The sequence below is a fragment of the Lepisosteus oculatus genome, chromosome 8, assembly GCF_040954835.1.
Source record: "Lepisosteus oculatus isolate fLepOcu1 chromosome 8, fLepOcu1.hap2, whole genome shotgun sequence".
Taxonomy (NCBI): domain Eukaryota; kingdom Metazoa; phylum Chordata; class Actinopteri; order Semionotiformes; family Lepisosteidae; genus Lepisosteus; species Lepisosteus oculatus.
In genome coordinates, this window is record NC_090703.1 from 28670228 (window position 1) to 28694450 (window position 24223).

At 39.7% G+C, this 24223-nt stretch overlaps 1 protein-coding gene across 1 annotated transcript in view; it reads left to right on the forward strand.

Moving 5' to 3' along the window:
* Positions 1-22913, forward strand: part of tsc22d3 (TSC22 domain family, member 3) — a 107199-nt gene extending 84286 nt beyond the window's left edge. Inside the window, exons 2-3 of the mRNA XM_006632663.3 lie at positions 19807-19858; positions 21532-22913. Coding sequence (XP_006632726.3) covers positions 19807-19858; positions 21532-21783 — 304 coding nt within the window. The 3' untranslated portion in view covers positions 21784-22913. The remainder of the gene's footprint in view (positions 1-19806; positions 19859-21531) is intronic.
* The last annotated feature ends 1310 nt before the right edge of the window (positions 22914-24223 follow it).

Consider the following 24223-nt stretch of genomic DNA (forward strand, 5'->3'; position numbering starts at 1 on the left):
GTGATGAAGTCAATTCATGGGTAGGGATTATTAGGATGCCATGATTGGTAAAGGCCCATGGGAAATTTGGCCAGGATGCCAGAGTTACACCCCAACTCTTTTTAAAATACACCCTGGGATTTTTAATGACCACAGAGAGTCAGGACCTCAGTTTTACATCTCGTCCAAAGGACACTGCCTTTTTACAGTATTGTGTCCCCATCACTAAAGTGGGGCATTCAGTCTGGTTTCCACTCAAATAATAGCACTGAGACTGCTCTTGCAGGGTTGTGAATGATTTACTGATTGCCTCTGACTCAAAATCAATATGTATCCTTTTGCTCCATGATCTTTGTGCTATTTTTGATACAGTAAACCATTCAGTGTTACTCAGTCACTTGCAGACATTCTTGTCAATTAGTGGTACTGTCTTTAACTGATTTTGCTCTTTTCTGATGGGCAGGCAGCATTTTGTCTCCCTTGATCCTCATAAATCCCTCATGGCCCCAGTCAATCACAGTGTGCCTCAGGGTTCACTATTACTAATACTGTAGTATTAGGTCCTTTACTTTTTATTATTTATATGTTACATCTCAGCCAAAACATACGCAAACATTGTCTTTATGGAATGTGTTCCACCGGGGATTCAAAAAATCAGTCTACTTTGTCAGGCATTTTCTTTTACTGCAACGGACAAAAAAACTCCCTTGCTTTTAACTGATCTTTAAACAGACAATACACAGGGGGGGAGGGCAAGCGAGAGAGAGAGTTTTTTACCCTCTGTCAAAAAAACCCAAAACACCCGGGGCAGAGACTCTGGGGGGATCATTGTGTGGTACAGAACGGAGCTCAGTCAATCCAAACAAGTTCAGTAGTAAAGAGAGAAAAGTCAACAATTGATTTAAGGACAATCTGTCAAAGTGCAATGAAATACAATACTGTTGTTGTTGCTGTTAGTGTTGTTTTTATCCTGTAAAGTGTTTTGAGAAGCCACCTTTAAAGGCGATATATAAAAGCGCTGATTCTTATGGAATGTGTTCCGCTGGGGATTCAAAAAAACTGCAACAGACATAAAAACTCCCTTGGTTTTAACAGAGCATTTCATAATTTCAAACTACGAAATATATTTAAACTGCGACACTTATTATTCAACCAGAGCTCGAAATATCACAAGGATCCTTTAGAGCACAGCAAAGACTGTATTAAAAGTACAAACTAGTATACTTTAGATCTTTTTTTCTGAACCGGGGAAAATCTGATCATGTTTCTCTATAACAATAATAAAAAACATTATTTTACATATTACCTTTATGTGATATCACCTTAAGGACAGCACATACAAGGGTTAATTGCACAATGGACCGCGCAAAGAAATTTAAAATAGTCTTCTTTAGGTGTGAGGGCAGGAGTGAATCGTAGAAGGCATAATCAGCAAATTAGGAAAACAAAGAACAGGACAGGTGAGACGTTTATCCAGAGAGCGAGTGATCAGAAAAAGGAACAGCTGTTACGCCCAGGTTTTACTCTCTGCTGAATTAATAAAAGCATTTGATTAAAAACGCGTTTGCGTTTGTCTGGATATTTACTTTGTAATCTGTGATTTACATCTACTGTATTGCTTTGAGATGCCACTTTTAAAGGTGATACAGATGCAGCCATTCAAAGTGCGCTGTACAGACACGTACCGGATGACGCAAAATACCGCGGTGCGTGATTGGTTGACCGACAGGGGGACTCGTGGTCCGTTGGTCTGTCGTAGAAAGACTTACTGTAAACGTCTTTACTGTGCCCGTTGTAGATATTGAATTTTACCACTGAAGGGAAATCTTAGTAGCTGAGCATAAAAAGAATAGGAGCATACTGTAACGCGTGTGAAGGCCATAAACGATATTAATTTTGGAACATAAACATACCGTATATAGCTGGTCTTGGTACACACAAAAAATACATACCAGTATTCCATTTCTCCCTAAACATTGTAAGCTTTGAAGTCTTTAACTAACGTGATACCGGAGTCAACAAGCATACTTTTAGAATTTGATTAAAAGGGAATATAATATGGAATCGGGTATCTCAAGAATTTAATAACTGTATGATTATATGTACTGCGACAAGGCTGTGTAGGGCTGTTTCGCCTGCCTGTTCATGTGAGCTGTCTTGTAGCTTACTGGTCTAGGTGCGTGAGTACCAACTGGCAGGTTGTGTGTTTGAATCCAGCTGGTGCTGGACTTTTCATTTTTATTTATTTATTTTTTAATCGCGTAACATAAACATATTACCGTATGCAAACTAAATACCTTTTTCACTGTTAACATCTTGCAGCAACTCTGCAACAAAATATACACTCTGACAGTTCATCCTGCTGCCAACATTAAATAAAACAAATCTTAAGATGTCTATATTTATGTCTTTATTTAGTGGTTTCATTAGTGACAAAGGCTAAACTTTCTTGGAAAAATGTATTTTATGTGTTGCGGAAAAAACTGACTTGCTTTAACAAAATATGTTTACAAATCCTTTCACCTGGCATTTTCGTAGTTAGAAATTATGGAACGCTCTGTTAAAAGCAAGGGAGTTTTTATGTCCGTTGCAGTTCTTTTGCAACATGAATATAATTATATCGTTATTAATTTCTTGAGATATGCGATTCCATATTATATTCCCTTTTAATCAAATTCTAAAAGTATGCTTGTTGACTCTGGTATCACGTTAGTTAAAGACTTCGAAGCTTACAAGCCTAGGGAGAAATGGAATACTGGTGTGTATTTTTTTCTTTAAAGTGCCGATTCCTGGAACACCCCTCTGAAGTGGTTCCATAAAATCTGGTATACGGAAAAGAAAGCGTTGATAAATACAAGTGTCTTTTAATACACTCTTTGCTGTGCTCTTGAGGATCCTTGTGATATTTTAAGCTCTAGTTGAATGATAGGTGTCGCATTTTAAATCATTTTCGTAGTTAGAAATTATGAAACGCCCTGTTAAAAGCAAGGAAGTTTTTATGCCCGTTGAAGTAAAACAAAATGCCTGACAAAGTATGGCTTGGACAGATTCCAAGTGCTTGTACAAATGTGCTAAAGAAATTATACTTTGAGTATACAGCTTGTCCAAAGTCATCCATTATTAATACTATTAGTAATATTTTCAGTAAAGGCTTTGATGCATAAATATTTCTGATAAAGGTAGGTTGTGTACTTTTGTCCAACTGAGCAATCTTGCTTTCATAAAATATACCAACATTTTAATGACTGATGATTAACATGCTGTAATACACAGTTCAAAATTAAAGGCTCAAATGCTGTACATGAGAGGTTAAGCTCCCCCTGGCGGTGTTACAAGGCGACGCCGGATAGTTAGTCACGTGACACACGTGAACTGCGTGATACCCTGGTTGGCGTGTGCGGTATGCCGCGAAATACCTCACCCATTTTGAATGGCTGCATCTGTATGTAAAATAAAGTTTTTTATTATTGTTGTAATGTAGTGTGCTCTCTGAAGGCACCTGTTCTGTAGGGTTCGGGCATTTACTGGGACAATTATTCATTGTAGCAGTAAATCGCAAAATTGATTCTTTTGATGGCTTTAGAATCCAACCATGCGACATAACTCAAACAACACACACACACAGGTACTAATACACGAGGATACATTTATTAATATATAGAATATGCATATAAACCTAACAGATCTTATCGAGAGGGTTATCAGAATACAAAATGTATATATTCAGTCAGTTATGAAGTGTTACACATATCAAGAGGACATACGTTCAGTATATCATTCATTAAGACCGTTTCGTAATTGAACTTGGTTACAACTTCTACATTAGATACTCAAAACAAGTACATAACTCTTAGGAATTAAATTGATATCAACTGGTTGGGATAACAATTGAATTCTCGAGCTGTAATGCCTTGGTTGAATACTCATCCAATCTTTGGGGATTCAGATCTCCTGCGGGCACAAAGAAACAGTTGCAGGCTGTTGCTGTCCAATCCGCCCTCTCTGGCTCGGTGCCAGGCTGTGCTGTGCGGCTTGCGACAGTGCGCTGCTGATGCTCACTGACCGGCTAGTAAGTGTTGGCTTTAACTAGCACAGTTTGTGCACAGGAGAAAGATGACTGTGGGTCCCAGCAAGTCAGGAGGAGGACCGGTTCGTTCCTGGTGAAGAGCTAGTTCTGAATAGTGATTCAGCTGTCCACAGTTCTGACCTGTTCATGAGGCTTGCTGCTGGTGCTAACCTCGGGTGGATCCTCTGGTTACTCTCTGGCAACCTCCACTCTAGACTCTTAGAACAAAGGAAAGTTCTGGCACTCAGACACACTGGCCATTCCGTGGTTGTCTGGGCTGAGTCTCAGGATGGTCAGGAGGCGCGCTGCGAGAATGTCCTGCCCTTGGGAGCCTTCTGCTCCTGGGCCGTCCTCCCCTGGAATTCTCCTTTGAATTCCCTTTAGAAAAGTCCACAGAATTCTCCTCTGAATCCCTTCTGAATCTTACTTAATCCTTTTAATCTCTCAGGCTCTCTGTGTTGCCTGTTTTTACCTGGAGGAACTTTAGCTCGTTGATTGGCTGAAAGTTCCATGGGCATCAGAGTCCCATGTGGGTTACTCGGCCCTAGCAGTCCCTGATTGGTTGATCAAGGTGAGATATGAGTCACTTACTCCTGACACTTAGGAATGCAGTCCAGATGTCCATCTGGCACTCCCTAGACAGATAGGCGCCAATGGATGACCATTGATCATGATAGCCAGACTTAGCTAAGTGCATCCCCCTTTGGGAGCTGTCCTAGGAAACCTTATCAAAGGAAACCTTAAATCAGCCTGCATGAATAGTTTCTCTGTGGCTGCACCACAGAGATGAACAGAGAGAAGAGGCCTAATTTGGGAAAGCTCAGAAACACTTAATTCTTTCTTATTAATAAGCCTCGCCGCTACATTGTTATAGAGAAACGTGATCAGATTTTCCCTGGTTCAGAAAAAAGACGATTAAAATCTGTAATCTTTCCACTTGTATGTCATCGGAAAATACAAGAACTTTCTGCTTTGTGTAAGGATGGTATCAAAAAGTAATCTATGTGGTGAGAAAGCTGTGCTCCTCAAAGCGCTTTACAGGATAAAAACAATAACAGCAATAATGTTAAGCTGGGCAAACGATTTTTTTTTATAGAAATACAAAATGAGATATAATGATGTGTTCTGGCTAAGACATTAACAAGTACAACCCCCCTCTCTGCGGGAGTGCTGGCTGTGACGAATTAAACTGGTTTCATAGGTATTTTCAAAGTAGAAGTGGGTGAGATTTCCAGCTAAAGACACCTCCTCCCTCCAAAACCAAGGAAGTACAGTACTTACTAGTTAAGAAAGCTAGGCTCCTCAATGAAATCGCTTTACCATGCTAATGCGTTGGTGTAACAGTCCGGGCTTGGCAAGCTTCTAATGTCAACTCAACTCGATAGGAAGACAATGAACATATTCTAGCCCTAAATGAATTAATAGCAAACATAGTTTACATAAAATACATTTTTCCAAGAACGTTTATAATAATACGATCTATAGTTGAAATCTGAGCCAAAATAAAAAGAAAAAGCATTTACAGAGAGCAATTACGCTGTGTTTAATTGTTTCTTTTAATTGTGGCAAGCTTCTAATGTCAACTCGACTCGATTGGAAGATAATGAACATATTCTAGTCCTAAATGAATTAATAGCAAACATGGTTTACATAAAAGACATTTTTCCAAGAAAGTTTATAATAATACGATCTATAGTTGAAATCTGAGCCTAAATAAAAAGAAAAAGCATTTTCAATCACGCTGTGTTTATGTAGGAAAAGTGATTAGGTTTATGAGCAATCTAATTACTTATTCGTTTAAAAAGCTATATAAAATAAAGTTTATTATTAATTTCCTGGACAGAGCGGTGAACATTATTATGGATAAGACAAAGATAACGATCCTGATCAGTTTAGAAATCTGTGAACGCTGTAAGGTTTTTACTTCTTAAACTTTAAAATACATGTTTCGAAAAGAAAGAAATCATCTTCCTGGTACAGTATGTATAACAAACCAGCATGTCTTTTTTCTCCAATCAGAGGGGTTAGACGCTCGGTTAAAAGCAAAGGAGATTGTCTGTTATAGTGGACATAAAAACAAGAGTTTGCTGGCATTATATCCTAGAAGACACAGACCGGTGCCAGACCGGGAGAATGCCCGCAGCGTAAAAGAAAATGCCTGATGAACTAGGGATTGGACAGTTTGCAAGTGCTTGTACAATCGATGGAAATGTTCAAATAAATGTGCAAAAGAAATAAACAAAATAATAATTTATTTATTTATCATATTGGCTAGCTAATGTCCTCTCTTTGCTAGTTAGTGGCTGTGTTTCTGTGTTGGGTAGCAACGGGTGACTGTTCTCAGGCGGAAGATGTAAACAGCTTAATTTAAATATTAAATTATATATATTATATATATTGTTAAATATTTTTTTAAAATTAAAATTCATTCTATACAGCAATCGCATATTTGGGTACAGTTTCATAAAACTTTCATGCTTAAAAATGTTTAGGGAGAAATGGAAGACTGGTGTGTATTTTTTCTTTAAACTACTAAGACCAGCCATACACATTACAGTTTACGAACATACAGTAATGTTTATGTTCCTAAATTAATATCGTTTATGACCTTCAGATGCGTTATGCTCCTCTTCTTTTTATGCTCAGCTACTAAAATTTCCCTTTAGTGGTAAAATTCCATATATTCAAAACTAAGCGGATTAAAATGTGCACAGTAAAGACATTAAATGATTCAATCTTTTCACTACCAACCAATAAACCACTAGTGCTCCTGTCGGTCATTTTGGCCAGCCAATCACTTACCGCGGTGCCCTGCGGTGGCGCACGCGGTGGCTTGTGGATAGTTTACTGTACCGCGGGTTTGTACCGCGCATTTTGAATGGCTGCATCTGTACTATGGATATATTTTAGCCAGCATACCTGAATGAGGACAGCTCTCACTAATTCCCACAGGATTCATACAAATTAGAAATCTAATATTTTTGAAAGAACTGAATGCAAATTTTAGACAGCAAATTGAAATAAAGTAACCTGAAAGCAGCTGGAGAAAATGGCAGAGTAAACTGAGGCTGTCCAGGACCACAACTGAGAACTACACCACTAGGGTATTTTTGAAACCAGCATCTGAGTGCAGACAAAGCCTAAACAAGTAAGCAGATCAATTTACTGTCAACAATTGGCAGTTATAAATGAGGGCCCATTTGGTATGGACACAGATGTATTGCACCACTGAGATTGAGAACTAAAGGTCTAGAAAATGAGATCTATGTGTCAACATAAATAAATATGCTGTTTTTAAATATAGTTTTAACAGTGTTTGCAATACGTATAGTTTGTTTCTGCTACCTGCAACTGGTCCTCTGCACTTAAATGTCATCTTTCAGGTGTTTGCCCTATTGTGAATTTTGTCTAAATGTTTTTGAATTTCCATAGCAGCTTTAATGATATTTGCCGGTATCCCCCATTTTGGTATTAATTGAAAACTTGACTAGTTTATTAATTAAATCAGAACATAGATCATTAATAAAACATAAAAAGGGCAGTGGTCCTATATTTTCTGTGATACTCTATGTTCCCCCAGTTTAAGCACTCACCCATTATTATTTGCTTTCTTTCAATTAACCATTTCTCAATCCAAAGGCATGGATCTTGAAAACCTACAGCCTGCAATGTGAGAATTAATTGTTTAGGAAAAATGGTATCAAACGTCTTAGGAACAAACTGTTAAATATGCTATGTCATATGCTCTGTTTGTATCCATTATATACTGTAAATTAGTTATTCAAGACCTCCCTTTTCAATATTCATGAGACTATCCCTTAGAACTCTATTGCATTACTGATGATCTTTTAGCTCTAATCATTGTTGTTTCAATAATCTTACATGTAACATAAGTAAGTCTTATTGGTCTGTAGTTAAATGGTTCAGCTTTGTTTCTTTGTTTTTTTAATGAAGGGGTGCTCTGTTAGCAATTTTACAGTCAATGGGTATTAACCCTGTATTGAGTGACTAGTTTTATTAACTGTCTATGAATACCATCTCTGTGTACACCAATATCACTTAAAAAAGCAATCTAGGTGTTACATGTCTCCCAGGTATGCACCAAGCCCAACCTTGTTTAACTTCCAAGATCTGGTGAGATCAGGCTATAAAGTGGTAATACTGCTGTCTAAAATATCTAAATTTTTCCATTTTTATCTGTGAGACACTGTATTTATTAGAGAAGAGTTTAGGGATCCTATGCGGAATAGGAATCGGTTTAAGTATATCGAAAATACAGTCTAAAATTGTAGCCAAGAAATGAAAGCCAAAAGTCAAAGTAAACTAAGAAGGTATAAAGCCAAGTCCAAATTGTAATAAAAAGATCAAAGTCAGTAGGTGAAATACAAACTGTAGCCAGGAAAACACCAAAGGGGAATTGCAAACCGGAAGAGTAGCTCACTAGGTAAGACCAATTACTGAGCAAGGAGGTAAAGGAGGTAGCCTGTGTTTAAGTATACTAAGCTGTGGAGGTGTGGCGGAGAGCGAGGGATCTGATTGGTTAAATGTTTATACGTCTTCGCTTGTTGTGTATGGAAGCCAGGACCTTAACATTATGCCCCCCCTTGAAGGGCAGCTCCTGATGCCCTTGCCGGAAATCCTGAATCAATGTTGGATCTGGTATGTCTTTCTCTGAAACCCAGGATTGTTCCTTCAGTCCATAGCCTTCCCAATCAACTAGATATTGTAGAGTACCGTGAGACCAAGGAGAGTCCAAGATATTATTTACAGTAAATGCAGGAATACTGTCAATTACTCAAGGTGGTGTAGGCCTGGGTTGGGGTTTCGACAAGGTGGATCTGTGATAAGGTTTGAGGAGGGAGATATGAAAGGTGCGGTGAATCTGGCCAATAAAGTGATCTTATCTTATCTATCTTATCTAATTGTGCACATATTCTGCTCATGGAACTAATGATACCCAGTTATCATGAGTAGTAGAAATATATGCTCAGAGAAAGGTCTGAAGCTTCTGGTGAATGCGTTCCGTCATACTGTTGGCTTGACAGTGGTGTGACAGTGGAACACACCTCCCACTGCACTTCCCACTCAGCAGTGCGTGGGAATGTGCAGCTTCCACACCTGACGCTAATCAGCGCTGCGATTTAAGATCCCCATGCACCGCAGATGGCGTTTACGGTAGAACTGAATTTATTCCCCTCACCGGCGACACAAACTTATTTCTCTGATTAGAGAAAGATTACTTTCCTGTACCAGAAAATCGAAACCTCTGCAGACGACTACACACCGGCACACCGCACAGAATACAACACGTGCTCTGCCAGTGCTCAGGCAGCCTCCTAACACTACCAACACTATCAGAGTGGTAAGCTGAGGTTAACGATACTGAAGCACCTAGGGATTTACAGAACGCTTTCCAGATTATAGATACAAATTGGAGTCCCCTATCAGACACAATGTCCTTAGGTACACCATGTAAATGAAAGATGTGTTGAACAAACAAGTCCACTATTTCATGAGCAGAGGGTAATGAAGGCAGAGGGATAAAATGCACTGATTTAGAAAAGTGATCAACTACTACCATGATTGTACTATGACCCTGGCTTGCATGGAGGTCAGTGACAAAATCAACAGAGATGTGAGACCATGGGTGGTGGGGGATTGGCAATACACCAGCCATCCTCATCCGAGCAGTCTTAATTAGAGCACATATAGTGCATACCTGTACATACTCTGTGGCGTCCTCTTTCATAGATGGCCACCAGAAGTCACGGAAAATCAATTCCAGCGTGCACCGAATCCCAGGGTGCCTGGCAAAAGTGTCATGACCCTATTGTAATACTGAAGATCTTACGTTGTTAATGATGAATAGTTTGTCCAAGGGGCACTGAGGAGGTACTGAATGTCCAATCAAAGTGCACCTAACAACCTATTCAATGTCCCATTTCATGAGTGCTAACAATTTGCTGGGCGGGATGATGGGTATGGGAGTCTGTTTAGCTTCTGGAGGGTCGTGGAGGCGTGAGTGAGCATCTGCTTTTGTGTTCTTGGAGCCAGGAGAATAGGTAATGAGAAATCAGAACCTGGAGAAAAATATGGACCATCTTGCTTGTCGAGGAAACAAATGCTTGGCAGACTGCAGGTATGCCAAGTTCTTAAGGTCTGTATAAATCAGGAATGGATGTTATGCTCCCTCCAGCCAGTGTCTCCATTCTTCCAGTTCCAATTTTATTGCCAGGAGTTCATGGTTACCTACATCATAATTAATCTCAGCAGATGACAGTCTTTTAAAGAAGAACGCACAAGGGTGAAGGATTTGTTTTTCTCCATGTCATTGGGACAGGACAGTAGAAGAAGAATTGTAGAGATGTATAAAGCTGGAAAAGGCTACAAAAGCATGTCTATAGACCTGGGTGTTCATCATTCCACAGTAAGACAAATTGTCTATATATGGAGGAAATTCAGTACTGTTGCTACTCTCCCTAGGAATGGGTGTCCTGCAAAGATCACTGCAAGAACACAGCGTGCAATGCTGAAGGAGGTATAAAAAATCCCTAGGGTAATAGGAAAAGACCTGCAGAAATCTCTTGAACTTGCCAAAGTTCATGTATCCACTACAAGAAAAACAGGAAGGGCACCACGGAGGAAACCACTGCTCTCCAAAAAAAAAAACATTGCTGCAAGTCTAAAGTTTGCAAAAGACCACCTGGATGTTCCACAAAGCTTCTGGGACAATGTTCTGTGGATGGATGAGACAAAAGCTGAACTCTTTGGCAAACATGCGCAAAACTATGTTTGGAGGAAAAAAAAGCACTGCACACCAACACCAAAATCTCATCCCAACCGTGAAGCATGTTGGAAGGAGCATCATGGTTTGGGGCTGGTTTGTTGCCTCTGGGCCTGGACAGCCTGCTATAATAGAGGGAACAATGAATTCAAAATTGTATCAAGACATTTTACAGGAGAATGTCAGGGTAGCGGTCCGTCACCTGAAGCTTAATAGAACTCGGGTGATGCAACAAGAGAATGACTCAAAACACAGGAGTAAATCAACAACAGAATGGCTTAAACAGAAGAAAAGTGTGTTCTGGAATGTCCAAGTCAGAGTCCAGACCTCAACCCAATTGAGATGCTGTGGCATGACCTGAAGACAGCTGTTCACGCAAGGAATCAGAGATATATCAATTAACTGAAACAGTTTTGTCAGGAGGAATGGTCTAAAATTCCTCCTTACCGTTGTGCAACTATCATCAGGAGCTATAGAAAACGTTTGGTGGAGGTTATTGCTGCTAAAGGAGGTTCTACCAGTTACTAAATACAAGGGTTTTCCAGCCTGTGGACTGTGAATGTTTAAACGATGTGTTTAATATTGACAAGAAGAAGTACAATTGTTTGTGTGTTACTAGTTTAAGCAGATTGAGTTTGTCTATTATTGTGACTTAGTTGAAGATCAGACCACATTTTAATGAGTAATTAATGCAGAAATCCAGGTAATTCCAAAAGGTTCACAAACTTTTTCTTGCAACTACACACCTTTCTAGTTTAGCGTACAATTTATTTTTAATGAACCGGGAAAGTACTTCCCTGACTTCCTGGTAGTTCCTGGAGAAAATCAGAATATCTTCTAAATACACCAAAACAAACATGTGAATCACATCACGGAAAAATATTGTTTATGAGTGATTGAAAGACCACCGGGGCATTAGCTAGGCCAAATGGCATCACCAAATACTGATAATGTCCATGAGAGCCAACTCTATTTTCTTAGGAGGCTCAGGTCCTTTGGTGTGTGTGGAACACTGCTACACATTTTTTATGAATCAGTGGTGGCAGTGGCCATCTTCTACTCTGTTGTGTGCTGGGGCAGCAGCATCATGACAAGAGATGCAAACAGGCTCAATAAACTAATCAAGAAAGCTGGTTCTGTGTTGGGGTTGAGCCTTGACCCCCTGGAGGTGGTGGCTGAGAGGACAATGCTGACCAAGCTCACAGCCAGCATGAACAATGCCTCTCATCCACTTCATGGGACTGTTATTGGGCAGCTGAGCACTTTTAGCAACAGACTGCTCCAGCTACAGTGTTCAAGGGAACGTTTCTGTAGGTCTTTCCTCCCGGTGGCTGTCAGGGTGTACAACACTACCCTAGGCTAGGACTGTTAGCCCTTCATTTGCTCGTCTATAGACAGCATGTTGCTCCATTGTACTTTTTGGTTAATCAATCTGTATAAAACTATGCACATTTTGCACGTATTATATTTTTTTTTACAGTGACTATTGTAGGCATCCTTTCACGAGGCACCAGTAAATGTAGGGGTTTTGTGCTTAACTGGGACAATTATTAATTGTAGCAGTAAGTCACAAAATGTATCTTCTGATGGCTATTAGAATCAACCTTGCAGGATAACTCAAACAACGCACACACACGGATACTGTTACACGAGAATACATTTATTAATACATAAAATGTGCATATAAACGTAAAAGATCTTATCCTGAGGGTTAGCAGAATACAACAGGTATATATTCAGTCATGAAGAGTTAAAAATACCAGGATGGACATATGTTCAATATATCATTCATTTAGACCGTTTTTGTAAATGAACTTGGATTACAACTTCTGCACTAGATACTCAAAAGCAAGTACACCATTCACAGGAATTAAACTGATATCAACTCAGGTTGAGATCAACTCAAGCTGTAATGCAGAATGTTGAATACCCATCCAATCTCTAGGAATTCAGATCTCCTACAGACACAAAGAACAGTGGCAGGCTTGTTGCTGTCCAATCGGCGCTCTCTGGCTCTGTGTCAGGCCGTGCTGTTGCTGCTTGCGACGTGGTGGGAGAAGGAGGGAGAGATTTCTGCTGAGATGCGCTGAAACTAGCAGAGTTTGTGCACAGGAGAAAGTGACTGTGGGTCCCAGCAGGTCACGCTCTTTAGGCAGGAAGAAGACAGGCTAGTTCTTGATGAAGCGCTAGTCCTGAATCCTTAGATTCAGATTGGGTTCACGAGGCTTGTTGTGGCTAACTTCGGGTGGATCCTTTGGTTACGCGCTAGCAACCTCCATTCTCGACTAAAAGTTAAGTCCTGCACTCGGACACACTGGCTGTTACGTGGTTGTCCTAGCTGAGTCTAAGGATATTCAGGAGGAGCTCTGAATATTGCTCCAGACTCTAAGGTTGCCGCTATTAGAGGCAAGTGGTATCTGTTCTTGTTATCTCATTAAGACACCTATAATCAATGCAGGGGCGTAGTCCACCGTTTTTCTTCTCAACGAAAAAGAAGCCTGCACATGCTGGTGATGTGGATGGTCGTATAAACCCAGTTTTCATGGAGTCTTGGATGTATTTTTCCAGAACTTCAGATTCAGTATTGGAAAGAGGGTAAACCCACCCTTTAGGTGGTATTGTTCTAGGCAGAAGGTCAATAGTGCCATCTTATGGTCTGTGATGTGGAAGTGACATTGCCTTCTGTTCATTAAAAGTTCCATAAGATTAGAATACTGGGGAGGGGATTTTAGGAGATTGGAGTCGGGACATTTCAGTCAGTGCAGACGACAACAAGTGTTCAGACACAGGGAACCCCAGGCAAGAATTTCCTTATGGTGCCAAGATGTGTGGGGATCATATTTTTGTAGCCACGGGAAACCCAAGATCAAGGGATGTGATGGAGCAAATAGAGCTGGATGTCTTCTACTGTATATGGGTTGTGCCAATTTGCAAAGTTAAATGAGTAGTCTGCCATTTAATGTGACCTGGATAAACTGGAGAGCCATCCAAAGTTTGTACTTGAAGATAACGTTTCCGGCTGCCCCTGAGTCAATAAAGGCAATGAGAGAAATATGTTTATCTTCCCAAAATAATGTGGACGGGACAAAAAACCCAGCTTCCAATTGAGGGAAAGGAGTAGTTTCACTTACCTTAGGTTCTTGATTGACTGGACGGCGCCTCTGCAGAAGTAGGCAGCCAGCTCTGAAATTGCCTGTCCTTCCAAAGTACACACAGCGACCCTCCCAATGGCATCTTTCCTTTTCATCTAGAATTAAGCGAGTATGTCCTATCTCCCTCGGTTGTTCAGTGTCCAGTTCTCTAGTGTCTGGTTGCTGTTGGGGTTCAAATCGTAGTGCCCAAGAGCTTTCGTGTCTTCTAAGCCATATCTGGTCTTCAAGCTAGGTCACCTGTGAAATCACCTCTTCTAGCGTCTTGCCTTTAAGAGCCATAAAAACCAAGTGATCTTTAATTTCTTCTTGCAAGCCTTGATGAAAAAACGAAATAAGCACTTAATCTTTCCAGTCAGTTTCTGCATATATTGACGCTGTTCTCTGACCTTGATGTATAGACGAGAGGTGGGAGGCAGTGTCTTGATCCCTAAGAGGATGGCAAAAAACAGTCTTTAGTTTCTTTTATAATCCAGCACTTCAGGAGTTTCCCATTCCAGCAAGGCAGACGCCCACTCTAATCAAGGAGCACTGTGCTAGAATGCCTCGGCAAACCTGTCAGGCACTGTACAGGACGATAGGTGAGTGTCGCCGGAGGTGTGGGTGTTGCAGACAGGATGGCTCCAGTTGCAGCAGAGGCAGCTGGCATTGCAGTCAGGTGCGCTGAAATCTGCTGGATGGTAACCCTCAACTGGGTCAAAGCTTGTGAGTGTTGTGCTAAGACTGTATGAATTTCCTCCTGCTCCGTGGGATCCATGACATGGCTAAGTATTATGTTGGAGAAGGATTTAGGGATGCTTTGCGGAAATCAGTTAAAGTATAACCAAAATGCAATCCAAAACTGTAGCCAAGAATCGAAAGCAAAGAGTCAAAGTAACCAAAGAATGTATAAAGCCAAGTCCAGACCATAATCCAAGGATCAAAGTCAGTAGGGGAAACACAAACTGTAGCCAGGAAAACACCAAGGGGGAATTGCAAACTGGAAGAGTAGCTCACTAGGTAAGACCAATACTGAGCGAGGAGGTAAAGGTAGCCTGGGTTTAAGTATACTAAACTGTGGAGGTGTGGTGGAGAGTGAGGGATCTGATTGGTTAAGTGCTTCTACGTCTTAGGTTGTTGTGTCCGGAAGCCAGAACCGTAACACTTATCCTAATGTTATGTTGTTCTGTTATGCTGTTTAAATACTTAAGAAAAAATATTTAACCTCAATTGTAAGTCTTTTCTGTCATTCTCTTTATTCTTAAACTTCTTCCTCCACTTGCAATTTATTTTACTCCATTTCTTGAACTGAATGATGTTCTTTTCTAGCCATTTTATGAAGTGCTTTTGTTCTCCTTATATTTTTCTTAATTGGTTTATTAAACCATTTTGGCCACTGCTTTACAGCCCTTTATTTAGCAAACTATCTTTAGACTGTGCTCATCTACTAAGTTCTTATCTTATTTTATTCTTCTTCTCCTTAGCTTTGTCTCATTACTTCATAGAATGCTTTCCCTCAAACTGTAGGCCTTTATTTAGGACTATGAATTTTTAAAATATACTTCAAAGCATGCCATATTATAATCACAGTATCCTAGCAGCCCCCTCACCTGTGTTTTCCAACTCTATCATGGTTGTTTGAAAAGACAAAATCAATACAGGCATTCCTCCAGAAGAGGATAAATGTTTATCTCTGCAATACCATATCAGCTTAATGAACTTTGGTTTTTCATATTTTATAAAATACTTTCCATTTAGCAAGGTAGCTCAGACTTTTAAGCAAGAGAAAAAAAAAACATTTTAAATAATTATTTACACATTAATTTAATATTTAACATTAATCTAATTTAGCTCAGGCTGTTATATGCCAATATGTACAGTATCTTTTGTTTTCTTTCTGTATTTCTACTTTTAAAGCCAATGACTAGCACTGTACAGTGTCACATTTTCAGTAACAATAAAATACAGTAACACATGGGAGATATAATGCACTGAAAACTACTGATGAGGGATTTTTCAAAAACAAGCTGTGAGAGAAAACGTACATATAATGTTATGGTTTTAATCTCTTTAAGCCTAGGTTGTTGGCTTCTTAGACTCACAGTTGTTAATACCATTCCATGGAAATCTTAAGGAAGTGCACAGACATGAAGTGTTTTCAGAAAGAAACCATTGTGATCTTTGATAAAAACCCTGCTTAGTTAAACTCTCACTCCTTTAAATGCCCTCACATGATTCAGCATGCTTTAGAGTTAGTTTTAACCTACAATGTTAATAAAGTGTTATTTACTAGTATTGGTACTGTAACGCTTACGGCCGACAAGCACTGTGTGTAAGAGCCGGCGTACCAGAGCGGGTGACACCACCGCCCTTCCCTGTGATAGCAGGACTACAGCTACTTGTAACGGACACGGACTGGAATCCGTGTCAGATATTGTAGAAGACCCTATGCGATGCGGTAAGAGCTGGAGAAAACAGGAGGCGTGGTAAAAAGGAACACACAGGGGTTTAATAGTGCACAAAATAATAGTGACAGTCCGTGAGACAGTGAACGGGGAAGACAAAACGGCATCCAAATCCAAACGGGTCCAAGGGCAGGTCAAAGCACGGTCCGAAAGTCCATAAACTGGAAATCCATCCTGGAACGCGACAAAGTTAAAATCCCCGGGAGAGGGGAGCACACAGACAAACGAAACATGGAGGTCCAAGGGTGACGGGGCGAGATCCTCCAGACCCCGGGCTCAGGAAGCAGGAGGTGTCGGGGATGAGGCCTATGCCCTCAGGAGACGGACGTAGGGTTTCCTGGTGCTAGGTGGGCCTCGCGACATCTTACCCTAATGATGAGCCCCGAGGACTGGAGGAGCTGGTCTTTAAATAATAAGACTAAAAGGGTACACCTGGAGAGCTAAATGACACGAACAATAATGAGAGCAGTGGAGCGCCCTCTAGGGAGGGATGTCGGGCGTGACACTACTGGGCTGTAGAGAGATCTCTCTTTAGCTCACGGGGCTAGGCCGCTGCAGAGAGACGCGGAAGTCCCGGGTTCGAGCCTCCAGTCGGGATGGGGCCGACCAGATGCGGCAAGGGCGCCCGCCTGAGCCCCCGTTGCGTTACAGTACTATATCAATGTGATTGCCCTGTAGCTTAGGCTCAGATCTGGCTCATGTCAAATGTGAAACAGGCTCATCTGTTAACATTCTCACAAAATCTTAACCAAACATAAATAAAAACACAATAGGTTTATTCCATGCTGAAAAGAGAAGAGAGAAAACACAACGTTTCAAAAACGAAAACGAAACGTTGTGTATTACTCTTCTGTTTTCAGCATAGAATAAACCTATTACTTGTTCCTTTGCAGACTATGAATGCTGACGCAGTTACCCATCTGAACTATATAGACATATTGGATGACAACTTCAAAGAGGATAAATGGACAATATCCAAAATACAAACATTGATTAAATATTGATTCTTACTTTGTACTGCTAGTACAATTGTATTTTGATAACAGCATTTTCTATGGAGAATTTAAAGACCGGACTTTTTTTACCACTAGAGGCCAGGATAGTTTCTGTTTTCTCCTTTGGTAGAAAGGGAAATCCGCAGAAAAACTGAAAATACCAGCAATTCGTTATATGTTTGTTTGTTTATCTGAAAGATAAATTGATTATGTTTTACCTGCAATAAAAACTGAACTTCCTTCGAAAATAATTCAAACGGAATACTGTTTTTATTGCTACTCACGTAGACAGTGAAACATACTGAATAAACGAAGTTATAAATACAATATTTTAACGCACATTATATGCATTTTATGGCGCACAAAATGCCATATCACCAGACAAATAGATAATTTCTATACTATAGAAAATGGCACGGCTAAATTAAATTCAATACAAAAATATATAAACCCGTTTAACTGGAGAGCCTTGTACAAATTCCGAGTTTTTATAATCATCAAGTACTGTTAGGTTCCACAAACAATTGGTAGTTTGCAAAATCAGCAGAACGCCCTGTCCACATCTGATAAATGACTTAAAGGAGTCTTTCTTTTAAACAAATATAGATTAAGTCTCTCTTAAGTCTACATTGAAAAAAAAACGCTGCATAGTTTCAAAGAAAATAAAACACAGGGGCGCTATGCTAGCAGGCTTGCTCTTTCCTGGCAAAAGGTCGCAGGAAGCTGCAAAGTACAGAATGTACAGACTTAGTAATAGTTGTACTGTACTGAAAAGCCACTGAAGGTGGCAGCAGACCACTAAAGGCTTTTTGTAAGCTTTAGTGCGGACATATGCTGTAAATATTTTTACCAAGAACAGAATATGATTTTTAATTAAAACGCATAGATCTTTATAAATTGGTCGGTTAGCAGACTTTTACTCCTTCTCTACATGAACGTGAAATCATCAAAAGCAAAGGGGTTTCTACCGTTGGATGTTGTGTATTATTTGCATGTTTAAAAACATACTTTTAATCCGTGTTCCATATTATGATTAATACTAGTGCGTGTAAATAATTTTCACAAAAAATGCACTCAAGTGCACCTTAAGTGAGTGAGCAGTTGGATTATTTACCTCCAGATATAAGAAGTATTGCAACTATGCTCAAGCGTGCTTTTTAATAAATGTTGTTAATAAAAGACATCGTTTTAATTATTAACTTGCATGGGAAATTAATGTTCACTGTTCTTTTTTCAGGGTTCAGGGAGGGTACAGCTAAATGTCAACGCCAGACCCCTTATTAGAATAATATATTCAAATTTATTTTGTACATGTTATGACGTCAATAGGCAGCCCTATATAATGAGAGAAGTCTCAGAAATAGAAGCAGTTACAAAGCTGTAGAGATTGATGCGTAAATCCTGTACAGTTTAAAAAAAACAACAACCCCATCTAGCCAGGTGTAATAGAAATACAGACAACTAAAGGTTCTAATATCGTTTTACATCAGTTTGCAAACGTGGCGAGAAACATTATCCAAACTGGCCTTATCTTAAACATGACGGAAATGTTCAAAACACCAATGGAAGTGGCTGTCTATCAGCTGCACAATTTTTCTATTTCATTCTTTTCTTCGTTGCTTGGAGGGGATGTAGTCTCCGTGAAACTGGACAACAGGTAAATATTTAGATTTGTGAAAATGTGTCTTTAGCGTGGCAGTTTGAAGTGAACTAAGCTGTACTTTGTAGGAGGTCTCTAGTATGAAAGGAGTTTCGTAAAAATAATGTATAGGTATATTGTTATGCATTGGTAGATACTAAGGGACGTTTGAAAGGCAATGTGATTTTGTGTTTAAAATAAAAGTCATGGATAGGAAAGACTCCAGTGAGACGTCTATGTGAAACTGAAAGCTTCACTTGAATTTGAAGTGTAATTGCTTTACGATATGTAACGTTAACAGCTTAACAGTTGTAGTTGTTTCAAGTAAACTTGTTCAATGTACATTAATATGATGCAACTTTTTACATCAATCAGATTGTAAGAGAGGTACAGGAATATGAGGCAGGAGTGAGTGGTACAGTTTGCATGAAGTTTACGTTTGCGTAATTGCGGGGGGTTTCCTGTGGCTTGAAGGCTCGTCGGTTTTGGCAGGATTTAACTGGTTTGATTCAAACAAAGCACTGGAATATTCCAATTGCGATCAAGGGTACTGATCCTGGTAAAAATACACCAACGCGTCCACTTTCTAGAGCTTTTTAAACATGGAAAATTGATTAAATACCTCTCATGTGATATATTCGGTATATTTTACAAGCAGTACGTTAATTGTATTACTACCAGAAATCGCAGCTCGTCTCTCTGCTAGTTAAGTTCATGAATACAGTAATTCAGGTTCCGTTTCTTTTGCAGTGCTTCTGGTGCAAGTGTTGTAGCCATTGACAACAAGATTGAACAGGCAATGGTAAGTTGACATTGTAACTTCTATCCCGATTTATTATTGCATATTACTACAAAAAAATAAAGTGCATTGCATTGTGGGATACTTAGATATAGAGAACGTTTACATTTTATGTGATCCCGTCATACAATCCCTCTACTCGGAAGATGTATGCTTTTAATGCTCAATACAAGTGCAAAGGATGGATTGTTGCTCTGCAGTTTTTATCAGATCCCGTATTATTTGGTGCTTGTTGCCGGGCAAACCCTTGGCTGCATCCCCAGATTCCATTGTCTCGTTACAAACGGTTATTGGCTAAAGCTGTGCTGCAGTAGGACCGCAGTGTAGAGAGGTTCATGCTTGAAAAGGAAAACAATGGCGCAGAAGCCATGTTAGACTGAGTCGCTTGGCTTTTTAGTGTTGTACAGCAGTATAAAGTTAATTTAAGCCTGTGGTATGGAACAACCTGCTATATTTCAGGGACCTTAAAATTCTTTATACCTTACTTTGCAGTTACTTTGATCAGTAACAGGTTTTCACAACAGTAGTTTTTAAACAGGAGTTTAAGACAAAAAAAAGGCTTTTATATAAGCTGTTAGTACACTATGTTAAATGCAAATGTGAGTACATTTCAAATATGACCAAGTAAGGTAGGTCATTACAGGCAGGTTCCAGCTGTGGAAACCCTTATAAGGCTGGTTTAGTAGAAGGGGAAATTAATGTGGGTGTTGTCAGGTTGTTTTGTTCTAGAGAACAGGGTTTTGTTGCACAGATAAGATGATGCCTTTATAATAATTGCTTACACTTATATAGCGTAATATATAATATATGGACATTCCACTCAAAGCGCTTTACAGATAATGGGGACTCAATATCATCCACCTAGTGCACCAGAACGCTCACCACACATCTGCTATAAGTGGGGAGGAGAGCAGAGTAATGTAGCCAATTCACAGAGGGGGATTATTAGGAGGCCATGATTGGTAAGGGCCAATTGGAAATTTGGCCAGGACACCGGGGTTACACCCCTACTCTTTTCGAGAAGCACCCTGGGATTTTTTAATGACCACAGAGAGTCAAGACCTCGGTTTTACATCTCATCCGAAGGACGGCGCCTGTTTACAGTATAGTGTCCCCATCACTATACTGGGTGAGCGCCCCCTGCTGGCCCCACTCACCTTAGGTTCTTGATTGACTGGACGGCGCCTCTGCAGAAGTAGGCAGCCAGCTCTGAAATTGCCTGTCCTTCCAAAGTACACACAGCGACCCTCCCAATGGCATCTTTCCTTTTCATCTAGAATTAAGCGAGTATGTCCTATCTCCCTCGGTTGTTCAGTGTCCAGTTCTCTAGTGTCTGGTTGCTGTTGGGGTTCAAATCGTAGTGCCCAAGAGCTTTCGTGTCTTCTACGCCATATCTGGTCTTCAAGCTAGGTCACCTGTGAAATCACCTCTTCTAGCGTCTTGCCTTTAAGAGACATAAAAACCAAGTGATCTTTAATTTCTTCTTGCAAGTACTAACACCTCTTCCAGCAGCAACCTTAGTTTTTCCAAGGAGGTCTCCCATCCAGGTACTGACCAGGCTCACACCTGCTTAGCTTCAGTGGGTTGCCAGTTGTGAGTTGCAGGGTGATATGGCTGCTGGCCATGTATGTAGCTAGTATTGTAAATCTTTATGAGTTGTTTCTGTTTCTCCTCAGGATTTGGTGAAAAACCACCTAATGTATGCTGTCCGGGAAGAAGTGGAGATCCTGAAAGAGCAGATTAAGGAGCTTGCAGAAAAGAATAACCAGCTGGAACGGGAAAACAGCCTCCTGAAAAACCTGGCAAGCCCTGAACAGCTGGAGAAATTCCAGTCCAGATTGCCCTCAGATATACCCATGACATCTGAGGACCAGCCAGTTGTGGTATCTGTCCAGAACTCCCCAGAAAGGGGCGGCTCTGCAGTGTAAGTGGCTCTGTCTTGGGGCGGGCAGAGCCACTGTTCTTTAGAGAAATTGACCTCCTTTGAATTGTTGCACAACTACGGTGAGCTAGTTGTACAAATGAAATGAAACAGATGTTCCAAAGACATAGCCTGTTTTCTGTGTATCAGACAATCTCTAAAACAAAAGCATGATGCAAGAGAGATTGCATTGGGACAGTAAAGAGTCCGGTGCTGGGGGCCACCTTGTATCTTTCACCTCTGATGAGGGAGAGGATATGCGACAGGGCTGGCCCAGTGAACAGAGCCAGGATGCCCTAGCACTCCATGCCGCAGATTCATGCCAAGGAAATAACATCTCCAGAAAGAGGACTACAATTACACTAGTAACTGAAGTCCATGGATTTATCACTTCCTAAGATGCAGCATTGTTAATCGTATTCTCACTCAGTGAAATAACTATTACCACGGCAACCATCATTCAAAGTTTTTATTTTTAATTCAGAACAAACATTTATGGATATGATTAACCAGATAAGACTCAACCAGGACTGAACGATTCAGCCTCACTGTTAATTATTTTGTGATTCTTTACCTGGTGTGTTGCTTGTATACGTTGGAGTCATCTTAGTGCTGCTTTTGGGATTACAGAATGATTCCATTTTTAATTTTTGTGAAACGGGACAATTAATTTTGTCTGAGGAGCATTAGCTGCCATAAGTTAATGTCTTGGGAATTGACCTAACAAATTTGCATATCTCTGTAAATTTTTAGATAATGTCAAGTTAGCAAAATGTGGTTTGCCTGGTGGCTTTATGTTGAAGACCTGAAACCAGTGCAGTGTGACAGTTGCACTCTTGATGTTAGTCATCATTATCAAATAAAAACATGCTTACTTGAAAAGCTAAGGTTAAAGAACCTTGTAGACTGTTATCTGAAAAACCCCATTTTCTAATGGAAAAGTTGTAATAACTACCAAAGACATATAGGATAGTCTAGTAAACCAACAAGGATCACATCTTTATTGTATTCAGATCAAGTCTTTAGACATTATAGCGGAATTGTTGCTCTTGTGTGTACTTGGGACTGACTCCTGGTATTCACTTTGATGTATCAATACAAGTTGCACATTGCATTAAACCTCCGTTTACACAAAAACTGCTATTTTTTCTAGTGTTTGTGTATGTGTTTTTTATTAATAATAATATATGTAGCGTGTCTTGAAAGCAATTTTAAATACAATTTTCCAAGCAACAAATTCATTAATTCATTACATAGTGACAATATTATTTCTACTATTTTCAGTAACATTCTAGTGTGACCCACTGTTGTGGTTATCATGCCATCAAACCACTTAAAACCATATGATGAGGTGGTTTAGGTTAATCCCCTACTTTACTCTAGAAGTTAGCAGCTGTTTCTTGTGGGTTTGTTGCAATTGAGATGTATGGAGCTGGGGACTCATTTTTGCAGGCAGGTCTGTTGCAATTGTTCTTAAGGTAACAGTAGTTCAGCACAGGGCTGCATGCTAACCACACGTTGAACTCCCAGTTAGTGCACTGCTCATAAAGACTAATTAGAATTGAGTATCGCATTGGTAGTTATGTACCCTTATCTGATATATTTTAGCATAAATGCCAAAATTAAATTAAATTAAAACCTAACAGGGAAATTCAGTTACAGTAAATGTAAACATGAGACATAGACATTGCCTACATAAATTTACAGGTCAAATTTATTTAAATATTCTGATTCAGAGCCCCCTGCAATTTGTGCTTATTAGAACAACAATGCTAAGCCCTTTAGCACCGTACTAAGGACATTTTAGCTGGCCTGCCAACTTTGTTGTGCATGTTTTTTCATTGCAAATTAACTTAAAGCTGGAAATGATCTCCAGGTAGAATTGTATTAACTAGTTTGCAATTTAGAATGCGGCCGTGTGCTAAATCCGGAAGTGACCCCAAGTGCAATTCACAAAAATATTTTTTCCTTGACTTTTTCAACTGAAATTACTTAAATACCTGATCCCAATTAATAAAAAAGTTACAACAGAATTTGCATTGCTCTACATCTGTAAGATTTATTTAAGAATTAAGACTTAAAAGAAATTCACTGAGCTGCCTCAAATGATTTTAAAACCATTTCAAAGTACCATGGATTTAGATTAGTTTGTGAAGGGATTTTACTGGATTAAAAATCCTAGCACTTCCCCATTGCTACCTTTTCTTGTAACCTCAAAGTCATGACAGTTTAGTGTTCTATTATTGCTAGACTACACATGTAGTACATAAAGCAAAATCTTCTATATTACAGGCAGATGTTTCTTACTGGACTTTATAAAAGGCTTGTACATTTTAAGAAGCATAGAGGTATTCTAAATGCACAGTCAACAAATTACAAGATCATCACTAAACTTTTTTAGAGCATTTACAGGATGTTGGGCACCTTGTTCCAAGCCAGGGGATTCC